This window comes from Puma concolor, chromosome C1, assembly GCF_028749965.1.
Source record: "Puma concolor isolate L17-30 chromosome C1, mPumCon1.1.hap2, whole genome shotgun sequence".
Classification (NCBI taxonomy): Eukaryota; Metazoa; Chordata; class Mammalia; order Carnivora; family Felidae; genus Puma; species Puma concolor.
The window spans coordinates 20,522,767-20,546,491 of record NC_141674.1 but is presented as its reverse complement, the minus strand read 5'-3'; the positions used below and the strand labels follow the sequence as shown (position 1 = coordinate 20,546,491).

Genomic DNA, 23,725 nt, shown 5'->3' with positions numbered 1-23,725 from the left:
TCTCTCTCTGCCTCCTCTGCTCGTGCTCTTTCTCTCTCTCAAAAATAAATAAACATTTTAAAAAATTAGATTAAAAAAGAGGGCAGAGCAGAGACACGGGGTGCAGCTCTATTCAAAGAAGATCTTCCAGTCAGGAAGATGGAAGGGTTGGTCTCATAAGGTAGTGAGGCTTCTATCTCTGGAGGTGTGCAAGACGAAGCCAGAGGAGCATTTAAGGGAGGACTCAGAAGGATTCAAGCATCCACTGACAGCACCCTTGCATCCTCTGGGTCCTACGAGTGTACAGTTTTGTGGGGGGATTTGTGCAGTTTTCTCCCCCTGTTGACGCATGCCTGTCCCTTCTAAGTCATCTGTTTTCCACCCCCTCCTCTCTCGGCAGCCAAGTTCTCATTCTCTACTACCTCTTGCCTGTCCCATTCGGGGCTCGTTTGAACTCTGAGTCAAACGAGGGAAGGTCCGTTTTTCTTCCACAGGGTAACAAGGCAGCGAAACAGCAGTTACTGAGTTAGCATTTATTAAGCCCTTAATTCGCTAGAGTCACATTCTAGAAAGTGGCAGAGCAACACACAGAGCACAATAACTGCAGTCTGACAGGCAGTCGTGGGCTTGCATTCTGCTCCGTCATGGAACTGAGTGATCTTGGAGACTAAGTCCCCAGTTCCTGATTTCAGAGCCCACTGAGGTTTGCTGCCTCGCCAACACCAGGAGGTTAGGGATTTGGGGAGCTGCGCGGGTGTGGCAGGCCAAGGGCTGAGGTTTCGGGTTCTTCTTCGGGTAGGAAGAGAAGTGTGGGTGTGGGGACTCAGGTCCCATGGTCATATTCTGGGTGGAGGTCAAAGGTCAGCAAGGCTCCACAGCAGACTGGATGCTGGGGAAAGCAGCCTCCTGGCAAAAGGCAAAAAAAGCCTGGGCTCAGATGCCAAGTACCATGTTCCAGGCAGGCAAAGGAGCAGGTTTCTCCCATTCTAGTCCCTCTCTGCCTGCACAGTGGAGCCCTGGAAAATATATGTCCTTCGCTGTGTTCTGCACACCCTGGTCTTCTCTGGAGATCCATTCATTCCACAGACACCTGCACGGCGCGGGGGGGGGGCCGGGGGGGGGTGTGTGGGCGGGTTCTGAAGTTCACAAGTCCCTCCTAGCCCTTGCCTGGGCACACATCTTAAAAGCTCCTGCCGTGTAGTAGACCACAGTGGTTGGCTGCACAGGGGCACAGGCTGTTCCGGAAGCGGCCAGTCTCAGAGGTTCTGGCGGGAGAGGAGGGAGGGGAGAGGCCAAGTCCCGGGCCGCTAGGGAGCGGCGCTGCCCCAGGGCCGAGGGTGGAGCTTTCCCAGTCGGCCGGGAAAGGGCTGGGCCCGGCCTACATGTGAGGGCAGGAGAGAGCGACGGCGGACTCTTTCCTGCGGAGTCCGGGTGGTGGACACGGCCAGACCGATTCCCGGGACTCCGAGCGGCGGATCACTGGATGCCCCAGATTCTCGGGACCCAATCCCCACTTCAGATCTTCAGGACCTTTGGTCGGAGCCTGGCTTTGGCCCTGGGCTCCAGATTCCCGGAACAGGGCCTCTGACCGACTCTGGGTTTCCAGATTTCGTAGGAGATTCCCAATCCTGAGATCCCTGGATCCGTAGCCACTGGCTCTTGCCCCGCCCCGGGTGCCCAGAGCCGGGCGCCTGACACCGGAGCGCCCCCGCATGGCAGGGCCGTGCCAGCGGTCTGGAGCCCTGGTGCGCGCCGGCAGCTGCTGGCAGGACCCGCTCGCCGAGGCGCTGAGCCGGGGCCGGCCCCCCACCGCGCCCGCCGGCCGGGGCTGCGCGCGAAGCCGGCCGCTCAGTGTGGTTTATGTGCTGACCCGGGAGCCGCAGCCCGGGGTGGAGCCCGAGGCTGGAGCCGAGGCGGAGCCGCTGCCCCTGCGCTGCCTGCGCGAGGCCTGCGCGCAGCTCCCCGGGCCGCGACCGCGACCTCAGCTGCGCAGCCTACCCTTCGGGACGCTGGCGTTGGGAGACACCGCGGCGCTGGATTCCTTCTACAACGCGGGTGAGGGCGCGCTGGGGGCGGGGTCAGGAGCCGGGGCGGGGCTTGGGGGTCCCGGGGAGGGCCGAAGGGGGCGTGGTTCGGCGATTCCGGGGAGACCCCGAGATGGGTATGGGGTCTGGGGGGCACAAGGTGAGCTAGGCTGAGGGGTCGAGGTAGGGCCATGATAAAAGTGGAATTTAGGGCATCTGGAGCGCGGCCGGCCTTGGATCGGGGCTTAAAGCACTCTGGAGTCGGCACCATGCCTGGGGTTAGGATTGGGGCGAGGCTGGGAGCGGGACAGAGTGTGGTATCTCAGGAGTGAGGTTGGAGGGCTCAGCCTCAAGACGATCTCACGCGGAGCTCGTGAGGGAGGATCCTGGGAGGTGGAGCTTGGAGTAGGGAAAGGGGCCGTACTTGGGGGGCTGGAGTTCAGGGGAGGTAGCATACTACTTGGGAAGATCGGGCTAGAGAGGCCGAAAGAAAAGCCAAGGGATCCATCGGCGCGGGATTCTGGGCGAGGGGGTTTAGGTTGTGAGGCCCCAGTGGTTGCGAGGTAGTGGGCGGAACTGGAGGCAGGGCTGGGTCGCTCGGGGGCGGGGCCAGACAGGCGGCTATTCCCGCTCTGGTCACCCCTCCCTTCCGCCAACCCAGGCGCCCCGCCCCTGACACTTATTTGTTCATCCAAGAGTCTGGGAACCGAGCTTGCCTGATGGCCCTAAAATCGCAGCCTAAAAATGAAGGCTGACGCGACCTCGAGGACACAAAGACACACATACTCTTAGACTCACAAATCGCATATATGTTGATTCACGCAGGCCCTCGCAGCCACTGTCACTCACAGAGGTGGAAACATTAAGCGATACACACACAGGCACAGCATTGTCTAAACACACTGCTGGTGCCCGCCCCTCTCAAGAGACTGCGTTGAGGACTCAGGGTAGGGGACTTCTGTGTTTGCGCCACACCTTTCGAATGCCTTTCCAATGGCCCGGAACAGGCTGTTGGCTGGTGCACAGCTCCTCTCCTCCATGCTCAGTGCTCACTGGTTCTGAACAGTGGGATGAAGGTCCCAGCCTGTTGAGCCCAATCCTCTCCTGCAACACCACAGGTATCATCAGTCCTGTAGAAGAGCTAGAGGGGCCTAGAAGGGGAACACTGAGACCCAGAGCAAAACGGGACCCTGTGGGAGTCACATGGGAACACCGGCCGAGCCAGGGTGGATCCCCAGGCTCCTTCCCCACCCAGCCAGGCTTCAAGGCTCAGAGCCTCCACCTCTGTGCCCACAGACGTGGTGGTGCTGGAGGTGAGCAGCTCCCTGGCACAGCCCTCCTTGTTCTACCACCTCGGCGTGCGTGAGAGCTTCAGCATGACCAACAACGTGCTCCTCTGCTCCCAGGCTGACCTCCCTGACCTGCAGGCCCTTCGGGTAGGTGGCCAGGTGGCTGGTGGGGGTAGGCACAGGGCCTGGGGTGGTGCCTACCTAGAATACCAGTATCTGACTGTCCCCCGCAGGAGGATGTTTTCCAGAAGAACTCGGTGAGCAGAATCCACCCTTCCCTCCAATGTGCCCTTTGACCTCCACTACCTTTTCTGGCCTCCTCAGTCACCTCTGACCTCACCAGTTCCCCATGTGGGCCTCTGTTCCCTACGGCCAGCCTTCATGAAGTGTGCCCCTTCTCTTTTGTCCCCATCCCCACTGGTGCTGACCTCTGACCCCTTCAGTGCCCCTCTCTGACCTGGTGCTGGCCCCTGACCTGCACTGATTCCTGCCTCCCTCCCACCAGGATTGTGTTGGCAGCTACACACTGATCCCCTATGTGGTGACAGCCACGGGTCGGGTGCTGTGCGGTGATGCAGGCCTCCTGAGGGGCCTGGCTGATGGGCTGGTACAGGCCGGGGTGGGCACGGAGGCCCTGCTAACACCCCTGGTGGGCCGGCTCGCCCGCCTGCTGGAGGCCACGCCCACGGACTCTTGGTAATGGGGCGCAGAGAGGGCGCAGGAGGAGGAGGCCGGTGAGGGCCCAGTGGGCTGGGGCTGAGGGACAGGCCCCATCATTCTCTCCCCCTCCCTCCTCTGCTGGGGGCGATAGTGGCTACTTCCGGGAGACCATTCGGCAGGACATCCGGCAGGCCCGGGAGCGGTTCTGCGGGCAGCAGCTGCGGCAGGAGCTGGCTCGCCTGCAGCGGAGACTGGACAGCGTGGAGCTGCTGAGCCCCGACATCATCATGAACCTGTTGCTCTCCTACCGCGATGTGCAGGTGTGTGGTGCTCAGAGAGGCAGGCAGGGCAGCGGTATTCCGTGTCAGAGGAGCCCGAGTCCATCCCCGGGCTGTGCCCCTCAGTCACCGGTGGCTTTGAGCAAATTACCTGATGTCTCTGAAACTCAGTTTCCTTACTTGTGGCCGGGGACGATCATGTCGCTGTCTCCCAGAGCAGCAGGGAAGTTGGGGCACACGGTCGGTTCTCTGTGAAAGGTGTGGTGTCTACACTGCCTCCTGGGCCTTAGGTGTGGTGGGTGGGAAGATGGGGTGTCACAGATGGGAGGGGACCCCAACTCAAGCTTTTCCTCAGGGTCTGGGGGCCGATGGGACCCCCCCCCCCAGAGGCCATCGTGCCAGTGTGTGCCGTGCCCTCCCGCAGGACTACTCAGCCATCATCGAGTTGGTGGAGACGCTGCAGGCCTTGCCCACCTGTGATGTGGCCCAGCAGCACAACGTCTGCTTCCACTACACGTTCGCCCTCAACCGGTGAGTGGCAGAGCCACGTTCAGGTCATAGCCACTTGAGGACATGGGTCTCTGCCGTGTGACGTCACCGCAGTCTGGGATCAGTGCCATTCAGGGAATTTGCTGACCAGGGTCACACCGAGGTCAAATGGTCCCTGTTGTCCTGTCACTGCTGCCTCTGGGGTGGAGTGGGGTGGGGGTGGCGCTGCTGCCCTTGGAGCGGTCGCAGTTCCCGCCGTCACTCTTCCTCCGAGTCACAGCTGCTAGGAATCACTTCTCTCTGGGATGGTTACTTCTAGAGACGTCCGTGCTGACCAGAGTCACAGCTATTCTGGGTTCATTACCGTCAGGCCTCTGGAAGGGGCCCTGCTGTTCAGGGTCTAGGGGTTCCTGGGTAGAGAGGGGGCGGGGCCATTGGGTAAGTCCCCAGCCTATCTTCCCCTTTCCCTAGGAGGAACAGGCCTGGGGACCGGGAGAAGGCCCTGGCTGTGCTTCTGCCGCTGGTACAGTGTGAGGGCTCCGTGGCACCTGACCTGTACTGCATGTGCGGCCGTGTCTACAAGGACATGTTCTTCAGCTCTGGCTTCCAGGACGCTGGGCACCGGGAGCAAGCCTATCACTGGTAAGGGGCGCCAGTGGGTAGACAGTGGGCTGAAGGACGGGCCTGTGGGCATCAGTCCAGCCCTGAGTCCCCACCCCCACCCCAGGTATCGCAAGGCCTTTGATGTGGAGCCCAGCCTCCACTCGGGCATCAACGCAGCTGTGCTGCTCATCGCTGCTGGGCAGCGCTTTGAGGACTCTGAGGAGCTCCAGCTCATAGGTGAGTCTGTCCTGCACCCCTCCTCCCACCAGCAGGGCCTCAGAGGGGCCAGGGGAGAGCATGGGGACAAAGGACACTGGGCCGGAGCTGGGACTGGCCTTGTCCCCTTTTGGACTTATTCTTCCCAAACCCTCATCTGGACCCTCAAACCTGTCCTGGGCCCTCATGAGCCCTGAACCCACAGGTGTGCCTAAGGCCACACCCCTGTTCCTTATACACCGAATTCTGCACACACTTGTTCCCCAAACCTTCCTTGTGCCGAAGCTCCTACTCCCATCTGAGAGTCCCACTAAAGTTTTCAGCTATTTCTTTTTTTTTTTTTTTAATAATTTTTAATGTTTATTTATTCTGAGAGAGAGAGAGAAAATGCACCAGTGGGGAGGGGCAAAGCGTCAGAGGGAGAGGGAGTGAGAGATTCCCAAGCAGGTTCCGTGCTATCAGCGCAGAGCCCGACGCAGGGCTCGAGCCCACAAACCATGAGATCGTGACCTGAGCTGAAATCAAGAGTCGGGCCCTTCACCGCGCCCCTCACCTAGTTCCACCTTCCCGCCCACACGGATGCTGTGGCCCACACCTGGGCTTTGCCCACACCTGCCGCCACACTCCCTAGGACCCGTACCGCTCTCTCCCAGGCATGAAGCTGGGCTGCCTGCTGGCCCGAAAAGGCTGTGTGGAAAAGATGCAGTATTACTGGGATGTAGGCTTCTACCTGGGAGCTCAGATCCTCGCCAATGACCTCGCCCAGGTGGCGCTGGCTGCAGAGCAGCTGTACAAGCTCAATGCTCCCATATGGTAGGTGGTCCCCTCCACAGTCTTGGCCCGGCCTGGGCTGCCAGGCCCCGCGCTTATGTCCACTGGCATTCCAGCCTGAGCCCTGGAGCCAACGACATGGCCTATTCCAGACCGGTGCCCGCCGCACCCAGTGCCCATGTTCTGGCCTCGTCCAAGCCAGTCTGCTCTCCCTGGCAGTGCCAGCCGGGGCTTGGGCTGAGCTGAGGACGAGGCCGTGCCTGCAGGTACCTGGTGTCCATGATGGAAACCTTCCTGCTGTACCAACACTTCAGACCCACGCTAGAGCCTCTTGAAGGACCCCCGCACCGTGCCCACTTTTGGCTCCGCTTTTTGCTACAGTCCTGTCAGCCACTCAAGACGGCTTGTCCCCAAGGGGACCAGTGCTTGGTGAGGCCGCCCAGTGGGAGTGTGGGACTGGGAGAGGGGCAGGCCCCTTCTAACCCAGCCCCTTCCTCATCACCTGCAGGTGCTGGTCCTGGAGATGAACAAGGTGCTGCTGCCTGCGAGGCTCGAGATTCAGGGTGCTGACCCGGTGAGCGCAGTGACCCTGAGCCTGCTGGAGCCCGAAACCGAGGTGAGGTCACCGCTGAGGTCCCCCACCCCTCACTGCTGTGCACCCCTTCTCTAGAACCTTTGTCCCATCCCCAAGCCACTCTCCCAGTCCCCAGCAGCCCCCTCAGACCCACCTTCTTCTCCCAGGACATTCCATCCAGCTGGACCTTCCCAGTGGCCTCCATCTGCGGGGTCAGGTGAGGGGCGAGACCAGGGGCGTCCAGGTCCTGGGAGGGGCGGCGCTGCCAGCCACCGGGCGCTCACTGGGGATCTTCCTCCCTTCTCAGCACCTCGAAGAGGGACGAGCGCTGCTGCTTCCTCTACGCGCTCCCACCGGCTCAGGACGTGCAGCTGTGCTTCCCCAGCGTAGGGCACTGCCAGTGGTGCGCGCAGCCTCTCGGAGGGCGGCGGGGGTGGGGCCTGCCAGGGGAGTGAGGGAAAGGAAGGGACATGTCCCCTGGGTGCTCCCGGGCATCGGAGGGGACGGTTCTCGCCCAAGCTACCCCTCCCGTGGGCCTGACCTCCCTCACCCTCAGGTTCTGCAGCCTGATCCAAGCCTTGGTGACGAATCCGGATTCCACGGCGCCCACAGAGGAGGCGGAGGGCGTGGGGGAGGTGCTGGAGGTGAGGAAGGGGGCTGGGAGGGCGGGGAGGAGGAAGGGCCCGGGCCCCTGCTGAGCTCCCATCTCACCAATCCCCCCCCCCGCCCCCCAGTTCGATTACGAGTACACGGAGACCGGCGAGCGGCTGGTGCTGGGCAAGGGCACCTACGGGGCGGTGTACGCGGGCCGCGAGCGGCACACACGGGTGCGCATAGCCATTAAGGAGATCCCGGAGCGGGACAGCAGGTGCGGCGTGCGGGGCCGCGCGGGCGGGGCTCGGCGCTCCCTGGGGCCCAGGTGGCCGGGACCACGAGTTGAGGGGGGTCCTGGGGGCGCGACTGTAGGCGCGGGAACCGCGGATGCCCTCCTGGTCGGGCTTACAGATGCCCGGTGGGCCCGGGCCCGTGGGCAGAACGGCAGGGACCAGGAGGGCGGAAGGGTCCGGAGGGGCCTGTGGGCTGGGTGACAGATAGGGTGGGGAAGGTCAGAGAGGGGCGTGTGGTTGGGGCAGGTCCTGGGGGCGTGGCCTGGCTGGTGCTGGAGTTGGGGGAGCGTCTCTGCCCCAAGCTCGCCTGTTGGTCTCTCCCTACCTGCCCCCAGGTTCTCTCAACCCCTGCATGAAGAGATAGCGCTGCACAAACGCCTTCGCCACAAGAACATTGTGCGCTATCTGGGCTCCGCCAGCCAGGGCGGCTACCTCAAGATCTTCATGGAGGAAGTGCCCGGAGGTACCTGCCCTGCGTGGGATGGCAAGTGGAACTGGAAGTGCGGGGCATGGGGATGGAGCCAGGGAGGGGTGGGAAACCCTTGGGGAAGATGAATCCTAGCGTGTGTGGGTGGCGTAGCCTGGCATTAGCTGACACAGTGCGGCTGGGTGGTGATGGAGTCTGGGTCATGGCATGGGTGTGCCCCGGCCTTGAGCAGAGAGCTGAGGGCGGGAGTAAGTGGCGCCAGTGATGACCTCGGATTGCTTCTGCCCAGGCAGCCTGTCCTCCTTGCTGCGGTCAGTGTGGGGACCCCTGCAGGACAATGAGAGCACCATCAGTTTCTACACCCGCCAGATCCTGCAGGGACTCAGCTACCTGCATGACAACCGCATTGTGCATCGAGACATCAAGGTAAAGCAGGGTGCCTGGGTGGCTCAGTAGGTTAAAGCATCCGACTCGTGGTTTCAGCTCAGGTCGTGATCTCACGGGTTCGCTGTCAGCGAAGAGCCTGCTTGGAATTCTCTCTCTCTCTCTCTCTCTCTCTCTCTCTCTCCCCTTCCCCCTGCTCATGTGCACGTGCTCTCTCTCAAAATAAATAAATAACCATTAAAAAAGAGAGAGCGCACCTGAGTGGACTGTCAAGCGTCCAAATCTTGATTTTGACTCAGGTCGTGATCTCATGGTTTGTGAGTTTGAGCCCCGCATTGGGCTCAGAGCTGATGCACAGAGCCTGCTTGGGATTCTCTCTCTCTCTCTCTCTCTCTCTCTCTGACCTTCCCCTGCTCTCACCCTCTCTCAAAATAAATTAAAAAATAATTTTTAAATAAAAAAAATTAAATTAGGGGCACCTGGGTGGCTCAGCCAGTTGAGCGTCTGACTTCAGCTCAGGTGATGATCTCATGGTTCATGGGTTCGAGCCCCATGTTGGGCTCTGTGTTGACAGCTCAGAACCTAGAGCCTGCTTCGGATTGTGTCTTCCTCTCTCTCTCTGCCCCTCCCCCACTTGCACTCTGTCTCTCTCTCTTAAAAAAATAAATATAAAAATTTTTTAATAAAAAAATTAAATTAAAAAGAGAGAGAGCGACATCAGAGTAAGACCTGTAGAAGCAAAAATAAGATAAAAACAGAGAGGGAAGCAAACCATCAGAGACTCTTAAATACAGAGAACAAACTGAGGGTTGCTGGAGGGGTGTTGGGTGGGGGGATGGGCTAAATGGGCGATGGGCATTAAGGAGGGCACTTGTTGGGATGAGCACTGGGGGTTATATGTAAGTGATGAATCACTAAGTTCTATTCCTGAGATCATTTAAAAAAAAGAGTATGAGGGAATCCTTTGGGGGTAATGGAAATGTTCAATATTATTATTTTGGTTGTGGTTATACAATTGTATAGATTTGTCAAAGCCATTTGACTTATGCTCTGAAAATGGTAAAAATTGCTGTATGTAAATTATATCCTTGGCTTTTATTATAAAGTAATTATAAAGCTGACTTTTTAAAAAGCATAATCATCATAATAATTTTTAAAAATGAAAAAAGGTAAGCCCTGTAGCTGGCCCACCCTGGCTCACTGGTGAAGGGGGACAGGAGGAGATATGGCTCCAGACAGAGACTGACAGTTTAAATTAAGAGTGCAGACCCCTTTGCAAAGGGTGGGGAATTTAATCAAGGAGGCTCCCTAGGGAAGGAAAGAACTTCAGACCTGAAGGCAAACCAGGTGCCAGGTCCCAGGAGTCATAAGTGGGATCGAAGAGGGAGGAGGCCGATAGAGGTGGGGTCAGGCTGGGATTCTAGGAGATGGGATCCCAGGATAGGGTCCGGTTTTGCCATCAGAAGCCCAGCCTGATGTGCACTGAGCACAATGTCTACTCTACTTAGGGGGACAATGTACTGATCAACACCTTCAGTGGGCTGCTCAAGATTTCTGATTTCGGCACGTCCAAGAGGCTGGCAGGCATCACACCCTGCACTGAGACCTTCACAGGTAGTGGGGTGTGGGGTGGTGAGTGGGGTGCTGACCTAGGACAGAAGAACTCTTAAGACCTTTCAGGGAATGGTGTTTCTCCTGGCCACGGAGTTAGAGCCCTAATGGGGGATGTAACCCAGGGCTGGTGATTGAGCCAGAGGTGAGGTGATAGAATCTAGAACTGGAGCTCGGATAGCTGATGATGGTGAATTTAAGTGCCTGAAATGGAGCTCAGAAATGTCGATGCGGGCTAAAGTGTGTGACAGAGTTCAGAGTGGATGATGCTGTCCAGGCTATATGATGGAACCTCCAGGGGGTGAAGGAGTCAGAATATGATAGAGCCTAGGGTGAGTGAGGAAACTCAGGACAGGTGTTTGACCACCAGGGTAGGTGATGGGAACTGTTTGGATGATAGAATTCACTGTGGGCGCAGGTGGCCAGAGGATGATAGAGCCCCCTGCCATCCCCGCAGTGATCAAGCCTAGGTGAGCCCTATTGCTACTGCTCCTGCCCTAGGGACCCTACAGTATATGGCCCCAGAAATCATTGACCAGGGCCCACGAGGGTATGGGAAGGCGGCTGACATCTGGTCACTGGGCTGCACTGTTATCGAGATGGCCACAGGTCGCCCACCCTTCCATGAGCTAGGGAGCCCGCAAGCCGCCATGTTTCAGGTGAGACCCCCCCATGGCCTGGCTCATGAGGTCGGGTGGGGACAGACTGGGCCCTGAACACCTCTAAACTTGACCTCTGTCTACCCTCCCCGACCCTTCCCAGGTGGGCATGTACAAGGTGCATCCGCCAATGCCCACTTCTCTGTCAGCGGAGGCCCAAACCTTCCTTCTCCGAACTTTTGAGCCAGACCCCCGTCTCCGAGCCAGTGCTCAGGCACTGCTGGGGGACCCCTTCCTGCAGCCTGGGAAGAGGAGCCGCAGCCCTGGCTCCCCCAGACCCGCACCGCGGCCCTCAGGTACTACACAAGTGGAGGGAGGGGGCATGCTGGGGTGAGGGCAGAGGAGCTGTGGAGGTGACAAGACTGAACGGGGGCCCATGCTGACAGCCATGTCCCTCCCTCAGATGCCCCTTCAGCCAGCCCCACTCCTTCGGCCGACTCGACCACCCAGTCCCAGACATTCCCGTGCCCACAGGCACCCTTTCAGCATCCACCGAGTCTGCCCAAGCGCTGCCTCAGTTATGGAGACACCAGCCAGCTCCGGTGAGAGCCCAGGGTCTTGAGAGTGACTTTGCCTCATCTGGGTTTGCCCTTGTACTCCCTCCAGAAGAAGCCCCCCACCCCGCCTGGCCTTGGCACCTCCAGCCACCTGCAAGGATGGCATTTGGTGCCCCCTCCCAGATGCTCTGACTTCTATTTATTGTGCCATCTCAGTGCCAGGCTTATCTCTTGAATCCCTGTGAGGTAGGCATAAAAATACAAGAACCAGGATTCAAACCCTGGGGTGGAGGTGGCTGGCCGGTGTTGCTACCCGCCCTCCACCGGCAGCTCCCCATTACACTAGGGTGCCTGAGGAGCCCGGGGCGGAGGAGCCCACGTCCCCCGAGGAGAGTTCTGGGCTGAGCCTGCTGCACCAGGAGAGCAAGCGCAGGGCCATGCTGGCCTCGGTGCTGGAGCAGGAGCTGCCCACGCTGGCGGAGAATCTGCGCCTGAAGCAGGAACAGGTGGGTGCGGCCGCCCCAGCGCTCCCTGGCGGTCGAGCGCGGACGGGAAGCCTGCTGACCGCCTCCCTCACTCCTCCACCCACCGGCAACTCTCTTGACTCAGGCGGCAACACCCACTGACAACCCTCTTCCTTCTCAGGGTCCCCGTCTGGGCAGGAATCATGTGGAACAGCTGCTGCGCTGCCTCGCCGCGCACATCCACACGCCCAACCGTCGGCAGCTGGCCCAGGAGCTGCGGGCGCTGCAAGGGCAGCTGCGGGCCCAAGGCCTCGGGCCGGCGCTTCTGCATGGACCGCTCTTCGCCTTCCCGGATGCGGTGAGGGAGCTTTCTTGAAGTTAGGGCTGCCTAATAAGAGGTAGTGAGCTCCCTGTGCCTGGGAATGTGCAAGGACTTGGTGTTGCAAGGTTGCATGTCCTCCCTGTGAAGATAGAGCCCGCAGGAAAGGGACATCTACCCAGTTCTAACTTCCCAGCCCCTCCCTCGGCCCCAAGTCCGCCTACCCGACTAGCCTTTGGCAGAAGGCTTTCTAGGGCTTTCCAACTCGAGCCCCACCTCTATCTGAGACTCAGCCAAGCGCCCTTTCTCCCTCTCCAGGTGAAGCAGATCCTCCGCAGGCGCCATATCCGCCCACACTGGATGTTCGTACTGGACTCGCTGCTCAGCCGAGCTGTACGGGCAGCCCTGGCTGTCTTGGGCCCAGGCGGGCCGAATGGAGCTGGTCGGCGGGCCAGCGAGGGTAAAACCCCCTCGGGGGCGTGACGAGCACAAATGGGGCCGGGAGGGGGCGTGGCCCGTAGGGGTTAGGCTCTGCAGGGGCGGAAAGGAACGGGTGGGGCGTGGCCAACCGGGCCTATCCCAGACTGGCACTGCCTGGCGGGTACCCAGTGCCTTGGCGCCTTGCGCCTTACCCCCAGTGTTTGGGGATGTGTTTGGGGATCCCAGATGGGCGTTCCCTCCCTGCCTGACCTCACCCCAGTCACTTGGCTTGGCAGAGGTGGAGATGGAGGCGGTCCCACCGAGGTCAGAGGAGTCAAGTAAAGAAGAGGAACCCCAGTCCAAGCAGCAGGAAACCTTGGTCAAGTTGAGCCGGCTCCCTGGGGAACCAGAGCAGGGATCCCCGCCCCTGATGGTGCAGCTGAGCCTCTTGCGAGCAGAAACTGACAGGTAAAGCCCCTGGGCCTTGTCCATCCCCTCTGAACCAGCTTCACCCTCATTCCTCCGGCTATTCTACTCTCCCAGCCTCTGCATTCTCCAACAGGCTTCGAGATGTCCTGGCTGAGAAGGAGCGGGAGTGCCAGGCCCTGGTGCAACAAGCTCTACAGCAGGTCAGCCGGAAGGCAGGGATCTTTGCCCTGGCCTCCGAGCCCCCAGGTGAGCTGGTGAACACTAGCTGTGAGTGTGAGGCAGCTTCTGGCAGGAAGTACCCCTGGATTCACCACCTGACTCCTCCTTGACAGCTGCACTCACAGTGGATCAGGGCCTGGTGCAGTGGCTACAGGAACTGAATGTGGATTCAGGCACCATCCAGATGGTGAGGGGGAGAGTGCTGGCTATCCTTGACCCCCACCGACCAAAGACTCCACCTCTGCCCATCTTTCAGCTCTTCTCACTTCCCCTCTCTCTTCCCCTCACACAGAGAATTCACTGTGGGAAGAGCACTTAGTATACCCCCCCCCACCATGGTACCGATGAGAAAACTGCGGCCCCGAAAGGGGTATTTGCCCTAGCATATTGGTGGTACTACACAGCTAGTACCTGAGTCTCTGAACACATCTTTCTCTGATTTTTTCTTCCACTGTTTTTGCATCCGGGTCTCTGTCCGCAACCAGCTGCTGAACCACAGTTTCACCCTCCATACCCTATTGACCTGTGCCACTCGAGATGACCTCATCTACACCCGCATCAGGTATGTCCTGGGCCCTCCAAGGATGACCCATGCATATGGCTTCGTGTTGGTCAGATCCTGACCCCCAGCTACATGCCTGCCTGGATTCCTCCCTGGAAATTACAGGGAAACCAGTGTCCTCTGGGGACAGAGAGGGCATCAGGCAGACTGGGTATTAGAGAGGGCCCAAGACCTTATTCTGGCAAGCCACATTGAGCCTGCTATCCCCAGGGGAGGGATGGTATGCCGCATCTGGAGAGCCATCTTGGCACAGCGAGCAGGATCCACGCCGGTTACCCCTGGCCCCCAAGAGGCTGAATGAGAGCTCAGAGACAAGAGGCTAGACCCAAGGATGGATGAATGGAGAAGATAGGAGAAGCTTCTGATATACCTGCCCCAGGACTCAGGATCAACTGGAGGAGGCCAGGTGGATGGGGGGCAGGGTAGGGCCCAGGCCTAGCCCCAGTGGGCAGAATCAACCATAGAGATGCCCCAAGCATATCAAGTACCGCCAGGCAAAGACTATTAAACAGAACACCTTTGTACGCTTGGGCCTTGGCAACTTCCGAAGTAAGGGGTGGGGACAGGGGCTCCTGGGCGCAGCTTCCTAAGGTCTTTCCGTCTGAGTCTAAAGTTCCTTCACCTGTTCTCCTTCACTTACCATCACCCTTTCCCGACATCACCCTCACCCCCAAACAGACACCAGCCCCTTGCTGCCCTTAGAATAAACTTTATTGGTTTTAGCCAAGGGCAGGCCCTGAGATGGGGGTCCCGAGAAGAGTTGGGTGGCTTATAGGAGAACTATGTCCTGGGGACCAGGTTGGTTCTGAGTGGCAGAAGGCCATCCACCCACTCGCATGGTCGCTCCAGGAGTGTCTGCCACAGCTGCTTCTCCTCTGGTGTGGAATCCATCCAGGGCACCTGCAGCCCATAGCTGCTGCCTAGATATGTGTAGACAGGGGTGGAGGCCGTGGTCACACCGGACACCCCAGGTCTCAAGGAACACCTGCCTGGTCCCAGATTATGCACTTCCACTCCCAGTTCTCAGTGGACACCAAAGCCCAGGAGAGGGCAGAGAAGTGCCCGAGGCCACACACGGAGCCCCTGCTTCTCAGCATCAGATCTCCCCAGGGCCCTGCCCCACTCACCTGTGCCCAAGCTGAGGCGTGTACCCCCCAGCTGGCGGCTGGCCAGGGCCCCATGGTCCCAGAGGGAGAGCTCAGCACAGGCCTGGCGCAGGTCAGCAGGCCCGAAGCCATCATAAACCATGGTATGGTTGAACACAGGGCTAAGGCTGCGTCGCACCACCCTTGTCCTTTGGCGGCTGGCCCGGCTGTCATCAGGCAGCACTGAACTGTGGGGGGAGGTGGGCTGGCAATCACACGACCCAGAACCAACCATTCACTGAATCCTACCCGTCCTCACAATGTCCATGTCCCCTGGCTGCTGCCTGAGGCCTCCTGCCTTTAAAAGTTACAACTCCGCCCCCCCCCAAAAAAATAAATAAAAAAAAATAATAAAAGTTACAACTATTATTCACAAGACCCTGGAGTAATGTCTCTGCTACTTCCCCACACAATGACCTTCGTTGGCTCCCTGTTGCCCCCAAAAGTTGTTTCCAAACTTTTTAAAGCCTCAGAACCCTTTCTGCAAGATAAAATATCACTGAAAAAGTAAAAGCACAACACTGTCCGTGGTGGAATCTGGGTCTGCAGCTCAGAACCTGATCCGCTGAACTCCATTTCACTCTCTGAGTGTGGGGTACCACCTGGAGGCACCCCTAGAAGACCCCTAGAGGGTACTTTGAAAACCACTGAACTGCAAGTTCAGGGCCAAGCCCCATAGCCTGGCCTTCCAGGTCTTTTCAGGGAAGAGCCAGTCACTCTGAAATGCAGTTCCTCAAGGGTGTCCTTCCCTGACAGGCCTTTGCTCCAGTCGTCCCTTTCACCCCCGCTCAGTAGTCAAAGATCAGACTGGGGGGATCAAGGGTGGTTGATTAGGAGGGGTTTGTCGGAGGTGGGGCGCTCCCGAGGAGGGGGCGCGGAGGAAGGGAAGCGCGAAGGTCCCGATGCCCCTCACCATTGTACGTAGGAATCCAGGGTTCCTGAGCGCTGCGGCACGAGGCCCTGAGCTTCCTTCACCCAGAAGTGCAGCTCCCCGCTGGGGGGCAGTCCCGCGCCTGCGGAGAGGCTCGGCTCAGGCCCGAGGCTCCACGCCCTTGCGCGACTGGAGGTCCCCTCCTCCCAGGGCCGGTCCAGCACGGCCTCTCGCCGGGCGGTCACTCACCCTCGGAGCCGGCGGGGACGTACTTGACCGACAGAGAGAGCAGCCCGCGGCTGGGAAGGTCGTCGGGAGAGGGCGGGACCTGAGAGAGGCGGGCTCGTCAGGGGCGGGAGCAGGCCCAAGCCGAAGGGGCCGCAAAGGGGTGGGGTCTCCATACATCGACCGGGCGCGGCCAGCCGGGGGCACCCAACCGGCCGTCGGGGGCCAGGCCCTCGAAGGGAGCAGTAAGGTGGCGAGTAAGGTAGCCCCGAGGGGAGGGGAGGCCTAAGGCGGAGTCTGAGTGGGGCTGGAGGAAAGCTCGGTAGGGTGCAGGTGGGAGATCTCCCCAAGCGGGCCAGCTGCCTCACCCGGGGCTGCAGGGGGAGCCAGGTGGATGCAGAGCCCCAGTCCCACGTGTCCAGAGGCACTTCGACTTCGCCCAGAAAGATGTTGCGACCAAGGCTTTCGCGGTGCCACACGGATAGGCTCAGCACGCGGCCCCGGAGCTCGGCCTGCGGGACGGAGTACTGGGGACAGGAAGTGCGCTTTAATGGACCACCGCGGCTGGCCCCGGCTTCAGCGCTGCGGGAGTGTACGCCCCTGTCCTACCGCTCTCCTTGCACGAGGGAATCCGGGGGCGCCCCGAAGGCCATTAAATGGGGGTCTGGACTAGCGCCATGCCCACCACTAGACTGACCCACTGGAGAACGCATGGACGGAGGGCCTCCCTGCCGTTCCTCCCGCAGAACGGAGGATCGGAGCGACCTGCAATGACCATACTATGGCGGTCCCTGCCACCCGGCCCCCGCAGGAAGGGCCGTCGGGTTCATTAATGGGGGAGTCTTTTGGTCGTCGCAGCCTCACCCGCAGAGTCTCATTGAAGACCGGGTTCAGATTTCTTTTCTTCACCGCCGTCTTGCGTTTGCTCTGCTTATCCGGGAGGAGGTAGCTTTTGACGTAGCTGAGGCAGGGGGAGGGGAGGACTGGAGCTGAGTGGGGGGGCCCTTCCGGCGCCTACCCCCCCCCCCCCCAGTGGGCCTCCCCAGCTCCAGCCGGGGGAGCACGGCTTCCCGTGCAGCGCTTCCCAGGAGTTATCTCACCCACGCCTCCCATGGACATTGATACTCCCCATTTTGAAGACGAGGAAACTGAGGTCACGAAGAACGGTGGGGTGGGACGGCGAGAGCGGGTCGGGCACTCACGGGTCCGAGCGGCGGCGTCGCGCGGCCGCCAGGCCCTGGCACTGGATCACGTGCACGCGCAGCTCCGCGGTGCCCGGCTCGTAGCGCAGCGCGAAGTGCACAGAGCCGCACACCTGCACGGCGCCCGCCTCCGCCTCCCCGGACAGGCTCAACTGGCTGCCGCTCAGCTGCGGGCGAGGGTGCAGGTCAGGGAGAGCGTTCAGGCAGGGCTCAAGTCGCCGCAGGGGAGGGGGGGGCGAGGGAGGGGTCAGGCCCGGGCCACGCGCGGAGTTACGGAGGGAAGGCGCCCCCCTCCCCACCGGTCTCCCGCGTCCCCAGGTCCTCGCCCTCACCCCTCACCGTGGAGGAGTTGAGGCTGGACACGGAGGAGCTGCTGCTGAGCATGCGGTCGAGTGAGGGGTCGGGCCCCGGGGCCTCCTCTCCGTTCTCCAGGATCTCTGGCGCCGCCTGGGTCTGGGGAGGGGGGAAGTGACCCGGCGCCCCCTCTTTCCCAGCCCCTTCCCAGGCGGCTTAAAGTCTGGGGCAAAGGGCACTGCCCGCCCAGAATCCGCTCCGGGTCTTGGGAGCAGCCGCGGGCCGTTCCCGCCTACCTGGGCTGTAGTAGGCGGTGGCTCCTCTCCCCGCGACCGCGGCTTGGGCTCCGGGTCCGCCTCCACCGCGTAGACCTGTGGGGCCCCTGGGCCCGGGGCTGGGATGGGGCACAAGCTGCTGAGCGTGGCCCTCTCCTGCCCGCCCCTGAGCCAATTTGTAGGGACTGGTTTGCGACCCTGGTGACCTGCAGATTCAGGATTCAGGCCCCAGCGCTGCGGGACGCCCAAGGAGACCACACACACAACACGCGCGCACACACACACACACACACACACACACACACACACGAGAGAGAGAGAGAGAGAGAGAGAGAGAGAGAGAGAGAGAGAGAGAGAGAAGAAAGAGAGAGAGAAGGTGACCCCCACAGGCGGTTGGGGTCACTTAGACTCTGATCCCCGAAACCTCCTTACTCCCCAATACACACCCTCCCACTCACCTTCCTGGGCCTGGGGCTCTTCCTCATGCTCTGAAGTCTTTAGGGGGTCATATGGTGAGGGAGAATCAGGTTCCTGAAAGAAGCAAGGAGTAGAGGTCACAGTGGGGTCTAGTGACAAAGGGGTCAAAGGTCGCAGTGGGGTCAGAGGTCAGAGGCTCCAGCTGGCTACTCCAGACAGATTCAGCACAGCCCTCAAGGCAGGGCTGGCAAGCAGCTGCAGGACCAGTTGGGCCTGTACTTCACACCCCCTCACATGTCAGGGCCTGCCCTGCCTGACTCCCAGGGTCCCACTGGTGGCACAGTAGTGTCTGAGTCCTGGACCTCGCCCAGCTCCGTCCCCCACCACCTCTAATAGCCGGCTTCTGAGATTCCCTTAGAGGCCAGGTCCATATCTCCACTGGAGAGAGGAGGATGACAGCGGCCCAGACCAGGATCTCCTGATTCTCACATCCCATTCATTCATCGGCTCATTCAGTGACTCATTACTCACCTCAGCCTTGCTGAGCATCTCTTGGGGGGCCTCGTCCGTGGGGAGCCTAGAAGGGAGAGGTGGCTGTCAGGGGATAGGCCCCAGGGGACTGGTAGGCACCCTCCCCTCCCTGTCACCCCTCCTCACCTGGGCTCCAGCTCCTCTTCAGTTTCTTCTTCAGCAGCCGCAGCCTCAACCTCCCTATCGCTGCCTGGAGCCTGGTCTCCTGTGCCTGGGTGAGAAGTTCTGTGAACCCTCAGTCTCAGGAAGTCTGGCCTTTGAAGATGCTCACTTACCTCCTGCTCCTGGGAGGGGTGGTGCCCACCCAAAGACACACAGTACCAGGGGCCCTATCTTCCTGTCCATGTATACCCAGTGCCCTGGGCTGTGTGCAGCCAGCCCGACCCTAGGGATCTTCTCTCACCCCTGGAGCTCTTCTTTTTGCGGATAGAGGCTCGGACAAGGTCAGAGCCAAGGTGGGCATGGTGGTGCCGTTGTGAGCGCGCTTCCTGGAACCAGTCTCCCGTCAGGATCTTCAGCTGCCCGGGGTCTGCCAGCGAGGCCCGGAGCTTGCTGGAGGATGAGGGAGGGGATGGCTGTCACCCAACCAACATTCCTGCCACCCACTCTGTGCCAAGCCCTGGACCCGGACCCAGGGACACAACAAATCAGACTCGATCCCTACTCTGGGTCAAGGAGCTCAGGTTGGTGGGAAGACTGCATCCACAGTAGATAAGTACACTATAATGAGGTAGGTGCCATGATGGATATGAGAAGGGCCAGCTTTGCCTGTGGGAATCTAGGAGGCCTTCCCACTGGAGGTGACATTTGAATTGCTTCTTAAAGGACAAATTGGAGTTCTCCTGGCAGAGAAGGAGAATCATTAGCATTCATTAAATGACTATTGTGCATAATCCCTCCTCCTAATTCTATGAGGTAGTGCTCCTTAGGCCCCTTTTACAGATGAGGAGAGTGTTGCCAGGGAGGTCGGGTAAGCTGCCCAAGGTTACATGGCTGAGAGGTGTCTGTCTGTCCCCAAAGGCTACTTGTAAGTCCCATGCTCTTCTGCCACTGTGCTCTTTCTTCCAGGAAGAAGGGACAGCATAGGAGTGAGGGGTGTGTTCGGGGACTGTTAAGCACTTGGGTAGCTGTAGTGGACACTTTATGTGTGTCAGGGGTGGGGCTTGCTGGTGGAGGATGAGATCGGGGAGGCTGGCAGGGACTAATCAGGGAGGCTTTGCAGACCACACTTAGGAGCTTGGCCCTGACATGAGATGCTGAGGAAACAGAGGAGGTTTTGCTAGGGGATATTAAGAACAGATCCGGGGAGCTCCAGGCACGGCATGACCAGGGGCTCAGAGAGGGCAAGCTGGGAGGCAGGAAGGCTGGTAAGAGAGCTCGTGCAGCCACCTTGGGAGGGGTGAGGAGCTGAGCTGGCTAAGGGCGGAGGCAACCAATGGGCAAAAACAAGAACTACGCAGATATTTGGCGCACCTGAGCCTCCCAGAGCTGGGGCCCCTTCCTCCTGGGCTCCCCTGCCCTGCCTCACCTGACCCGGCCCTCCTCCAACTGGCGAAGGCGGGCATCTCGCTTCAGGACGTCGGCAATGGCCTCCTGCTCCTCTTCTGTCAGGAAGCTGAGGTCTAACAGTCCATCAGTCTCAGGCTCTGGCTCATGCGCCATGAGGAGGCAGGGCAGGGTCCAGAGTCCCTCTTGAGACGGGGGACCCCTGTGGGGCATCAGCTGGGGCAGTGCCCCAGCTGGGCACACGTGGCTCCCTGGGGGCAGACCAGAGGTCAGGTCAGGCCCTGCCCGAATACGGGGCACATCCAGGAGCTGACTGCCTTTCCTTTTTCTTTGTTAAAGTAGGCTTCACGCCCAGAGTGGAGCCCAGCGCAGGGCTTGAACTCACGACCCTGAGATCAAGACTTGAGCTGAGATCAAGAGTCAGACGCTTAACCGAGTGAGCCACCCAGGCGCCCCGACTGCCCTTTTCTGCCCAAATATACACCCAAATGTTGGGCAGATCAAGGTGGCATGATGCACCCCCATGGACACGTGCATACACCGGCTCATGAATACACGCATAGACACACTTGAAGACGTGTACAGAGTCACACATGCACACACACTGACACTGAAGACACAACTACCCACGGGGAGGTGTACACATGGGCACACTGATACCTGCATAGAGAGGCACGTGGACACATGTTCCTCCACAAAGGACCCTATGCAGTTATAGTCCCATATAGACCCATGCCCAGACCAGGACATGTACCTAACATATTCTTAAATTAAAAAAAATATATATGTTTATTTTCTTTTGAGAGAGAGAGAGAGAGAGAGAGAGAGAGACAGAGTGGGAGTGGGGGAGGGGCAAAGAGAGAGGGAGACACAGAATCTGAAGCAGGCTCTAGGCTCCCAGCTGTCAGCACAGAGCCTGACACAGGGCTTGAACTCATGGACCACCAGATCATGACCTGAGCCGAAGACAGAGGCTTAACCGACTGAGCCACCCAGGTGCCCCTGTACCTAACATTTTCTTAAACCTGCACACGAGGACCCACAGAATGTATAATAACCCTGGGGACAAAAACATGACCTGAGATTCATACAAATCACACTGACTTTTGCACAGAAATTGCCCCTCCACCAACTGGATTGTGAGCTCCTTGAAGATAGGGACAGGGCCTTACCCCAAAACCCCGTATGTTATACACAACAGATAGTTGGTAAAAGTTTGATTAATTGAATGCAGAAATATACCTGCACACACATGAGGAAGGCACACACACACACACACACACACACACACACACACACACACATCTGCTCACCCTCCTGCCCCGGGGAACCTCCCAATATGGGTTCCTTCCCTCCACCCTTCACCTCCACTCTGCCCTGGCCCATTTGGCCTTCCTGTTTGAAGCAATCTCCTCCCCAGCCACACCCCCACTTCCTCCCCTCTGAGGTAACCACTGCACCCACTCCCACTGAGGTCTCCAGCCAGGGATGCCCCTACTGCCACCCCTGCCCTCTTCCCCGAGCCCCTGAGCCCCTCTCCTCTGGGCCACATGGGTTCTCCCCCTTGCCCTGACCCAGGACCTGGCCGGGGTCCCAGAGGTGGAGGCCAAGTTTGGCAAAGCCGCCCAGGCTGCTCAGGTACCATGGTGACTCCGGAAGGAAAACATTTGCCAAGCTCAGAGGGGCATGTGAACGCGGCAAGAGACCCATGACTGGGCCATGGGCAGAGCAGAGGCATGGCGTGAGCCCGCTGGGCAGCCTCTCCTCCCCTGCTGCCCCTCCCGGCCTCTCCCACACCAGGGCACCGGGCAAGGCTGAGATGAGAAGAGGCTGCTCTGCAGGCAGGTCCTGGCTTGTGCCCGCCCAGCTGAGTCAAGCCCGAGAGAGCCCTCTCCCTGTGCTGCCCCACCCTCACCCCAGGGCTTGGGGTTCCCGAATGTCTATATCGAGTACCATGTATAACACTGTGAATGCCCTTGTGCCCAATGTTAACAATACTTCCTGCACATCTGCTGTGTTCAAAGTGCTGGGTGTTGCAAACGCACGGTCGGGGGCTCTTCTGTGGCATGGTGTGCAAGGCTGTGTTGAGGTCTGTGTGTTATGTTGTGCCCTTGTGAGAGTCTGCATACTGTGGGATCTAGGAGGCTGTTTATTGTGTGGGTGTGAGTATTGTATCAATGCGTGTGTGTCTGTGCATCATGTCACAATGTGATGCCGCGTGGGTGACTGTTGTCTGTGTTGGTACGTTCAGTAACTTTCCGGTGACAGCGTTGTGTGGCGCGTGCACTGTGTATTTCCTCCTGTGCTGTATGTGTGACTGGACTGTGTTGTGGGGTGTGCTCTGGTGCCCTGGGGACCACCGGGTGTGTGTGATTGAGTAGGGAGGTGGGGGATGTTCTGCAGAACCGACCCTGCCCCTGTCCTGCAGGTCTGAGCCTGGGGTCCCCAGCAGCGCCTCCCTCCCTGCAGCCCCTTCTCCTTCTAGAGGCAGAACCAAGTGTCCTGTCCTCCCCACTCTGTTTCGACCCTATGGGACAGACCCATTGGTCAATGTGTTCCAGTCCCAGACCCTCTCCCACCTCCTCCCACACCCAAGGCCCCAGAGGGTACCCAGGATACCAGGTGGAAGTGCCTACCCGTTGGACACTGGCAGGGAACCCTGGCCCTGAGGTATGTTACCTGGAGGGGTCCAGTATGGCTCAGACACCTTCGTAGGGTGACTTCGGCTCCCCTGGCAGCCGAGTTTCACGGCTGAACTTCAGGAGACGTGCAGTGAGGGACTAAGGCTGACTCAATCAGCAGCCCAGAGCAGCTGCCCCAGGAGGAGGAGGAGGAAACACCTTCTCACCTTCTCAGCAGGGCCCGATGCAAAACCAGGCCTGGACTCTCGGCACCCGGGGCGGGGGGTGGGGTGGGGTGCTGCGAAGCCTTGCCTTGCAGAGGACCCAGAGCCAATTTGGTGGGCGGGTGGAACCCGGGGCTTGGCCCCAGCTCCACTGCGGACTTATTCTGTAATTCCTGTACCGCAGGGCAGAGCGGCACCAACCCCTCAGAGCCTTGGTTGTCTCAGCTGTGGAATGGGTGGTGCCCCCACCCTGCCTGCTGAATTGCTGATAGGAACTTGCTTTGAAAGCAAGGTTAGAGACCTTTCTAAGAAGCAGGGTTGGAAGGGTTGCAGACTGCAGTCAGAGGACCCTTAGTAGAGAGAGTTCTCGCTCTGCCACTTTGTGACCTTAGGCAGGTGTCTCAAACACGCCGAGTTGCAATTTCCTCTCCTGCACACTGTGGATAGAAGTGGGAAGAGCCTTATTCTAAGAGACAGGAGAGCGCCCGGCACAAGCGGGCATGTGGTAGGTAGCAGGTGTCCCCTCTCCAACACAGTCCATTTCCACAAGTGTCCCCTCTCCAACACAGTCCACCATCACTGCTCCTCCCTGTCCACATGTGCCTCCTGGGAAGCGCTGGCCACAGCCAAGCTGCTTGGTCCCCTGTGTCTCC

At 59.5% G+C, this 23,725-nt stretch overlaps 2 protein-coding genes across 4 annotated transcripts; one reads left to right on the top strand and one right to left on the bottom strand.

Moving 5' to 3' along the window:
• Window positions 1–1,135: 1,135 nt before the first annotated feature.
• On the top strand, window positions 1,136–14,285 carry MAP3K6 (mitogen-activated protein kinase kinase kinase 6). 3 transcript variants are annotated; one of them, XM_086716149.1, is made up of 29 exons: window positions 1,136–2,034; window positions 3,300–3,439; window positions 3,526–3,549; window positions 3,798–3,988; window positions 4,104–4,272; window positions 4,655–4,761; window positions 5,191–5,361; window positions 5,447–5,559; window positions 6,192–6,351; window positions 6,576–6,738; window positions 6,818–6,925; window positions 7,051–7,100; window positions 7,191–7,286; window positions 7,440–7,527; window positions 7,618–7,751; window positions 8,106–8,258; window positions 8,491–8,623; window positions 10,090–10,195; window positions 10,694–10,851; window positions 10,955–11,147; window positions 11,255–11,393; window positions 11,695–11,854; window positions 11,994–12,170; window positions 12,450–12,591; window positions 12,848–13,019; window positions 13,114–13,226; window positions 13,313–13,386; window positions 13,685–13,761; window positions 13,972–14,285. In XM_086716149.1, exons 1-29 carry the CDS (start codon window positions 1,692–1,694, stop codon window positions 14,060–14,062), a joined length of 3,945 nt encoding a protein of 1,314 aa, XP_086572275.1. In that variant the 5' UTR covers window positions 1,136–1,691; the 3' UTR covers window positions 14,063–14,285. The 3 variants fall into 3 exon arrangements, with proteins under 3 accessions (XP_086572275.1, XP_086572276.1, XP_086572277.1); XM_086716150.1 differs by having other exon boundaries at window positions 1,143–2,034; window positions 8,106–8,233; window positions 8,487–8,623; XM_086716151.1 differs by lacking the exons at window positions 1,136–2,034; window positions 3,798–3,988 and having other exon boundaries at window positions 3,303–3,439.
• Window positions 14,286–14,454: 169 nt separating this feature from the next.
• On the bottom strand, window positions 14,455–23,063 carry SYTL1 (synaptotagmin like 1). The gene is made up of 15 exons (XM_086716152.1): window positions 22,907–23,063; window positions 20,250–20,478; window positions 19,125–19,273; window positions 18,848–18,932; window positions 18,722–18,767; window positions 18,232–18,304; window positions 17,795–17,892; window positions 17,544–17,657; window positions 17,205–17,371; window positions 16,867–16,963; window positions 16,371–16,529; window positions 16,027–16,105; window positions 15,820–15,919; window positions 14,889–15,094; window positions 14,455–14,681 (listed from the first exon to the last, which is right to left on the bottom strand). The coding sequence occupies exons 2-15, from the start codon at window positions 20,438–20,440 to the stop codon at window positions 14,542–14,544; spliced, it is 1,704 nt and encodes a 567-aa protein (XP_086572278.1). The 5' UTR covers window positions 20,441–20,478; window positions 22,907–23,063; the 3' UTR covers window positions 14,455–14,541.
• Between the last annotated feature and the right edge of the window lie 662 nt (window positions 23,064–23,725).

What these genes read in the sequence shown, in the direction of transcription:
- MAP3K6 (XM_086716149.1), top strand. Translation starts at nt 1,692, where the DNA reads ATGGCAGGGCCGTGCCAGCGGTCTGGAGCCCTGGTGCGCGCCGGCAGC. An exon ending in GCCTCCATCTGCGGGGTCAG is followed by an intron (nt 7,101 to 7,190) that starts GTGAGGGGCGAG and finishes CTCCCTTCTCAG; the next exon opens with CACCTCGAAGAGGGACGAGC. An exon ending in TTGTGCATCGAGACATCAAG is followed by an intron (nt 8,624 to 10,089) that starts GTAAAGCAGGGT and finishes TACTCTACTTAG; the next exon opens with GGGGACAATGTACTGATCAA.
- SYTL1 (XM_086716152.1), bottom strand. Translation starts at nt 20,440, where the DNA reads ATGCCCCACAGGGGTCCCCCGTCTCAAGAGGGACTCTGGACCCTGCCC. An exon ending in GGCTCCCCCTGCAGCCCCGG is followed by an intron (nt 16,106 to 16,370) that starts GTGAGGCAGCTG and finishes CGCCTCTCTCAG; the next exon opens with GTCCCGCCCTCTCCCGACGA. An exon ending in ACGCCTCAGCTTGGGCACAG is followed by an intron (nt 14,682 to 14,888) that starts GTGAGTGGGGCA and finishes ACACATATCTAG; the next exon opens with GCAGCAGCTATGGGCTGCAG.